Genomic DNA, 7,435 nt, shown 5'->3' on the forward strand with positions numbered 1-7,435 from the left:
GCAATGAAACCATAAGACATCAAAGCAACGGCGCATGCCCTAAACTGCGTCCCCATGGGGGGTGGCTTTAAACAAAAAGGTCACGTCCACCTGTTAAAGAGCAGATGCCACATCAGAGCAGCATTTGGCACCAGGGACAGGAAGCGAGAGAGAGAGACACACACTTGGCTTGAGCACAGATACAGTGTATTATTTCATACACACACACACACAAACATACGGACATAAAACACACACACACACACACACACACACACACACACACACACACCTGTCTTGGTTCATACTCAACATATACAGACAACCATAGATACAAAAACAAGAAAGACAACACAATACAAAAACTAGCAGCATATAGGGATTACATTCACTTTTTTAAGTGCTATATATATGCATATTGCTACATACATACATCCATCAGCCCAACTGTGCCTAATGAGTCAAGTTCAGAATGATGTCTAATGGCTACGAGGTATATCTGAAGCGAGATGTTGAGCTCTTGATACTTCTATATCTCCTGCCTGATGGGAGGAGATTGAAGAGGTAATGTGCAGGAAGGGAGTTGTCTGCTATGATTTTTTTGGCCTTCCTAATTATTCTGGTGGAGTAGAGTGAGGAAAGTGTAGGGAGGCTACATCCAATGGTTTTTGATGCACGACGTACTACTCTTTCCAGCTTCGATTTGTCTTTAGAGGTTGTGTGACCAAACCAGACAAGCATGGAGAAGGTAAGAACACTTTCAATAGTGGCCCTATAGAAGTGAGTCATGGCTGCTTGGCTGACTTTAAACTTCTTAAGCTGCCGCAGGAACTAGAGACGCTGGTGTTATTTGCTTATTATGAGACTGGTGTTGAGATCCCATGATAAGGATTCATGGATGGTGGTCCCGAGGAACCGGAAGGAGGAGATTCTTTCTACCTCTTCCCCATTGATGAAGAGGTGGGGGACGGGACTCGAGATCTTTTTCCTAAAGTCGATGAACATCTCTTTGGTTTTAGAGATGTTTAGAATCAAGTTGTAACTCTCACACCATCTCACCAGCTCCTCTACTGCTCTGCGCTAGTCGGATTCATCCCCGTTGGTAACAAGACCTACTACAGATGTGTCATCAGCAAACGTATACATCATAACTGTACTAAAGTGAGATTGACAGAAATGAGTATATAATGAGTACAGTAGTGGAGAAAGGTCACGACCCTGGGGGGCCTAGACAGCGAGACAAGATCACCTATTTTGACAGCCTTTTTCCTGTCACATATCCGATCTACACAGCTTGTTTATCTGCTATATTCAGTGCGTGTCACTGACTCGCAACTAAGAATAAATCAGGCATAGATATCGCATAACCCACCCAACCCCTAACCTCTAAATGCCTAATCCTAACCCTGTCCCCAACCTCAATCTTTTCCTAACTGTAAATCTGACTTTTCTTTTCTATCCATAAAACAACCATTTATGTTGACTTGTTAGTAGTACCAGGAAAATGGTCCTCACAATGGCTATTTCTCAAATTCAACTATACATGTTGGCCCTCACAAGTACACGCAGCCACTCACGCAAGATCCACTCCACTCCCTGTACTGTACTCTACTGTACCCTCTACTGTACTGTACTGTCACTGTAATGTACTGGCACCCCCGAAAGCATCATATATACAGTTAATACGTGTGTGTGTGTGTGTGTGTGTGTGTGTGTGTGTGTGTGTGTGTGTGTGTGTGTGTGTGTGTGTTTGTGTGTGCACTAGGTTGCGCACAGATGGTGAAAAACAACCATGCTGTTTTCGTGCTCATATCCAGACACCCAGCCACCCAGCCACCCAGACACCCAGCTACCCACCCACACACATAGCTCCGTAAGGGAGTGGTTGCACCACTCAAAAATATGGGCAGAGAATAGCAACAGTCTTTTCCTAGGCGGAAAACAAGAGGCAATAAAGAGCAACACAAAGGCCTTGATTGTGGATGATGAATCAAACTTTGGAGCCACTGTCATCATGGGACTCCACTTAAAAACGACTGTGCCTTCAATCAGACCTGTTGCTGACTATCAAACCCACCTTTGTCTGTCTGACTATAGTTGGCATTCGTCTCTACTTGAAGTGCCAATGTCAAATGCCTGACACTATTGGATAGTACAGCAGCCATTCCAAACCCATGTGGGCCGGGGACCAATGGCGGGCCGTGAGGACATTGAGAGTAGGAAACAAGGACTGTCTTAAGAGGACGAGACACGAAGACCGTACGGGCGACGCCATGTTGCTCCATGGAAGGAAAGAAACATGCGCAGTTGAGACCAGGAAATTGTACATGCACAAATTTGGGCCATTCGGCTGCTATGTTAAACTTAAACATTAAGATTTTCAAGTGGACCCTGATCCAGAAAAGGTTGGGAATCACTGCAGTAGGAGGAGTTACACACACACACACACACACACACACACACACACACACAGACAGTAGGAGCGAGATGCACATGAACACACTAATTACCTGGAAGCTGCTATTTCCACTTTACTCCTGGCGATGGCTGCGGCCCTCTGCGCTCCCTCCACGGCACGATCCACCTTCTCTTTGGTTTTGGGGTTTTTCATTGGAATCAACTGCTTCCTAATTCCTCGCACCAGCACATTATTCTTATACTTCCCTTCTTCCTTGGTGCCCTCGGGGAAAACAGTGCACCCATAACCGTGGCGCTTGTTGTTGAGCCACTCCCCCTCGTACTTCATTCCATTGGACCTCTCCGACACGCCAAATCCATTGCGCTTGTCGTTTTTCCACTCGCCCATGTACGTCTCGGTGGTGGTGGCGTCCACGTGGTCCTCCATGGGCATGTCCTCGTCCGGCAGCTCCCCGTCGCCCAGGGACACGGTGGAGTTGGCGTCGCTGGAGCTGATGCGGCTCATGGCGGCGTCGCTGCGCGCCGAGCTGCGCTTGCTGGAGATGGAGGTCCGCGAGTCAGACTTGCGCAGCTGCCGCAGGCTCCCGAAGAGCGAGCCGCGGCGGAACAGGCCCCCCTTCTTCTTGCCTGCGGCGGTGACCTCGCTGTCCGAGTGGAAGTTGAGGACGAAGCCGCCGCGGCCTCCGACGGGGTTGTCGGCGGGGCAGGACAGGTCCTGGAGCACGTTGCCGTTGCTCTGCTCGGACCGCAGCGAGGCCAGGGAGGTGCGCAGCGGGGAGCGGATGACCGTGGCCATGCCATAAGGTACACTCTGACGCACGCCGTAACCATGTCGCATACCGCCCATCCACTGGCCTTGGTAGGTACCTGGGGGGAGGCGGAAGTGGATTAATGGATCACAGTACATAATTGGAAACAACAGACAGATTATAGATGCATTTGCATATCTATAAAATGTAATAATTAATTATCATAGCACATGATATACAGTACTGCAGTAGTGTACGTGAACTGCAACCTTGAATGCCAATTTGTGCGTATACTGACTTTTCATCTATTTTACAGTTCTTGACTATGGAAAAAATATATTTGTTCTCTGGTGTGTACAGCACTGAAGCACTTGAAATGATCTATACTGTATGTTTTGTTTTCTTCTTTTCAATTACGGTAATTGTCCTTTCTTGGAAAACATCAATAATCTGCACCAGAGATAGAGCCATTACGAGAGTATAGATCACTCTGTTTCAGATTGAAGTTATTGATATGTTTATAAGACACCGGCCCACAGATCTAAATTAAATCAATCCAATGAAGCAGGAGCTCACAGAGATTTAGCCTTAAAGAACAGGCCAAATCTCTCTTCTTAGAACATTTATATGATACGATAAAAACAGGGGGAAAATACATCTAAAATCTATGCTAAAATGTTTCTTATTAATGTTTCTTGTTCAGTACTGGGTTTATCTTTTAATAAACTGTTATCTAGAGCAGTGATTCCAACCTTTTCTGGATCAGGGCCTACTGAAAAATATCAAAAGCACCCCTCTGACGCACATGTTGTGGTCAGATACAAAAATTGTGAAAATAGCCAATTATGATTATTTGGTTCACACTGGACGATCCCTGCCAATTCAAATGAATCACTTGGCCAATTTTATTCTGGCGCAAATCACACACACACACACACACACACACACACACACACACACACACACACACACACACACACACAGTAGGCATATTCATCACCATCCGTTTGTTTGTCTCTGATGAGGAGGAATTGCTACGAGTCGCATAATGAGTGGAATATTTCATTAATCCAATTTGGTTCTGCTGGACCCATACGAGTTAAATGAAATTAATGAACACAGAGGATTTTTACTGTGAATGAGCATGTGTGTGCTGCAGTGCGTACGGAGGCTGGTTAATGCAAAAAATTCAAATTGCACCGACAAATAAACAGTGCAATATTAAACCACTCGCCCATCAGATTAGCAGGGTCGAAACGAAACAGCTTGGATAGTTCGTCCACAGCGTGAGATTAAAAGGTTGATGCTGCTGTGCCACTGTTTTTTCAGGTTATCAGGATCATGTGACACTGGGTCAGGCAGATGTTCACCAGATCCTCCTCACAGATCAGAATGTTTGCTAACTCACATCCCTCTCTACTTTTTTTTTCTTCTCGTAAATGAATGCCCTATCATACTGCAGTGTCACGCAAAAGTACCCAAAATAGCAGATCTACAAGAATTTGAATCCTGAATGAACAGAGAATGTCAAGTACTGTAGGTATGTACAACCGTTCATTGAATCTAGAAACAGCTAGAAATGACATCCTTAATCTTTTGAGATATCACAACTACAACACCCATCACAAATCGACAGGATCACACGTTGACTGGCAGAATAGCTTGCAAAATCGATAGTTTGGGCAGCACTAATCATAGGGTGTTATAGTGCCGTGTGGGATAAGAGTTCTTATATCCCAGATCACACCTCTAGATGGTCACTAATCTGTGCCAATCTGTGAACACTAATCTACAAACACTCTAATCTGTGAACTAATTACTGAGATCAGAGGTCACAGACGTGCTTCAACCACCACGACCTCCTCTCACATGCAGCACCAGTGGGAGCACAGGTGTCAACACTTTAGTGTGACTTGACTTTTGGGTCAATCTTAGCCCTGAAATATTACTGTCATGATTATCATGTGAACCATGGCTAGGTCAATGTATGTAAATGGCTAACAGAGGTAGATTTGTGAGGATGTTTTGAGGTGGATTTGCATGTGAAAATGCCTGAGGGGATAGGTTGTAGTCTTAGTGTAATTAGCTCAAACTGTCTGAGCACCTTAGCCCTGATTTGCTCTGATTGTCAGACTCCCTGTAGTCTGGGGCTGGGCATGCATGGTGACACTGAGCTGGTGAGAGGGGTGGCTCTGTGACCCACCCACCATGAGCAAGAATTAGAAATCAATAGACCTACAGTGGTGCTTACTAAATGGAAGTGACTAGCCTGAAATAGGACATAACTTAATCTTGTAAAGCAATGGTTCTCCAACCTTTTCACCCCCAAATCAATATGTATTATTTGGCCGGGCACCCCCATTTGAAAATACGTTGTGCCAGGGAAACACATACAACATATTTGTTAAAATGTTTTAAAAATATATTCTAATTTTTCCATTATCTACAAGAGCTTGTATGTTATCTTTCAATAGCCAATTATGTAAAGTTATTAAACTGATTTCGATGCTACAGTATAGACCATTTAGCCATTTAGACCAATTAGCATTTAGCTGGGGACCCTATAGGAGTCCCCGGACCCCACTTTGAGAACCACTGCTGTAAAGCATCCAATAAGTTACTATCATAAGAGCCACAATTCACAGAGATATTGTGGAAGGTTTCAGGAGATGATAATACTTGATGGTGGTGCGCAGTGCGCAATAAACACACCAACCCCAAAACCTATGGATGGGATGGATGTTGGAGATCCATGCACTGATTCAACTGGAGCATCCTCACGCAAATACCGATTATCAGACGATGCCATTGAAGAGACAACCGTCTGTATACAGTACAGTAGCCTAGGCTATTAGCATCATGATGATGTATAGGCTACAGACTATTTTATACGACGGGGGTCTCTTACCACCATCGCCATAGGTTTCGATCCCATATCCATCCTGTAGTCCGTTACTCCAGGTGCCGTCGTATCTGGCAGGTGTGTTGTGGCTCTGTCGAACTCCGTATCGGCCCTTAAACCCGTGACTCCACTCCCCGCGGTAGGTCCACTTTCCTTTAGTCTCCACGCCGAGTCCATGCCGCTTCCCCTGGGACCAGTAGCCCTGGTAGGTGTTCCCGCTGGGCCAGGTGTAAACCCCCACTATCTCGAACCCGTGGGACCAGGACCCGGCGTATTCGCCCTGGCCCTTGGGTCCGGTGCAGATGCCATGTCCGTGGGCTTTGCCATCCTCCCACCCCCCGCAGTAAGTGCCACCATCGTCGAAGTCAAACCTTCCGCCCGTCATTCAGAATAGGCTTTAAAAAAATAAAAAATAAAGCAGTTGACTGCTGTGTTCCACCCCGCCACCGAGGGATCCAGGTCGGATGATGGTGAAGAAAGGATGAGCCAAAAGGATGCCGCTGTTTCACACAACTGAAATTAAATTAAAAACAAAACAATGACGGTAAGATGATGAGCAGTGAGCTTAGTGGTTCTTCCAGACACTGATATGCAATAGAAAGGCATGAGTATTATTTGAAGACAGTCAGTGCAAAGGTATGAATGGGAGGCCGTCATTTACCGGAGGCTGCACGCTGTTTTCGCCCGTTGTGCTGTTGGTCTCCCCCTCCTCTCACCCACTGATCACACAGGGAGAGAGAGACGCTTCGAGTGGCTGCCGGAGAGAACACACCGCCACTTGCAACGTCATGCTAGTGGAACCTCCCACCACCAGTCCATGGGCACGGTGGGATTAATAGTAGCTATAAAGACAAATTTACTTGAGTGCATGCTGTTCTACTGTACTTAAGTAAACTTTTTTGTTTGTTGTATTTATCATAATTTAGCTACATTTTAAGTAGAAATAATATTGCTATTTAAAATGTAGAAAAATTATAATAATAATAAAAAAAAAGAAAGTCATATAGGTTACAATATTATTGTAACCTATTTTCGCCATTGGATTGGAAGGGACTCTCGATACCCAATTTTACAAAATAAATAAACAAACTAATTAACCACTCTATTTTGTGGATCCCATGATTATATATTCACATGCAATATTGTGGACATTTGTTTCTTTAGGCTACATTTTGGGGGAAATGTTCAACATTTCAATACAGCAATGCATTGTTATTAAAAAGACAATGTGTATCTTTGACTTTGAGTATAGGGCAAGGCCTTTTTTGTTGGACCCCAATTGGGACTTGGCCCTCTGAATAATGTACCGCTGTTGGTCTATCAATCATACATTAAATGACAGCGCATAATATTATGGTTGCTAACTTGTAGGCTGTGGCTTGGACGT

The 7,435-nt window shown here is 44.9% G+C and overlaps 1 protein-coding gene across 2 annotated transcripts in view; it reads right to left on the reverse strand.

Annotated features, from left to right (window-relative positions):
• Window positions 1-6,814, reverse strand: part of jph1a (junctophilin 1a) — a 58,704-nt gene extending 51,890 nt beyond the window's left edge. The window contains exons 1-3 of one of the 2 annotated variants that reach the window (XM_080793522.1): window positions 6,710-6,814; window positions 6,055-6,561; window positions 2,490-3,264 (exon numbers count right to left, since the gene is read on the reverse strand). In XM_080793522.1, the coding sequence (XP_080649648.1) occupies window positions 2,490-3,264; window positions 6,055-6,433 (1,154 nt within the window). In that variant the 5' untranslated portion in view covers window positions 6,434-6,561; window positions 6,710-6,814. Of the gene's footprint in view, window positions 1-2,489; window positions 3,265-6,054 lie in introns of both variants that reach the window. The other variant, XM_080793523.1, reaches the window with a different exon arrangement.
• Between the last annotated feature and the right edge of the window lie 621 nt (window positions 6,815-7,435).

The sequence above is a fragment of the Protomyctophum bolini genome (assembly GCF_963924005.1).
Source record: "Protomyctophum bolini genome assembly, chromosome: 21".
Lineage (NCBI taxonomy): Eukaryota > Metazoa > Chordata > Actinopteri > Myctophiformes > Myctophidae > Protomyctophum > Protomyctophum bolini.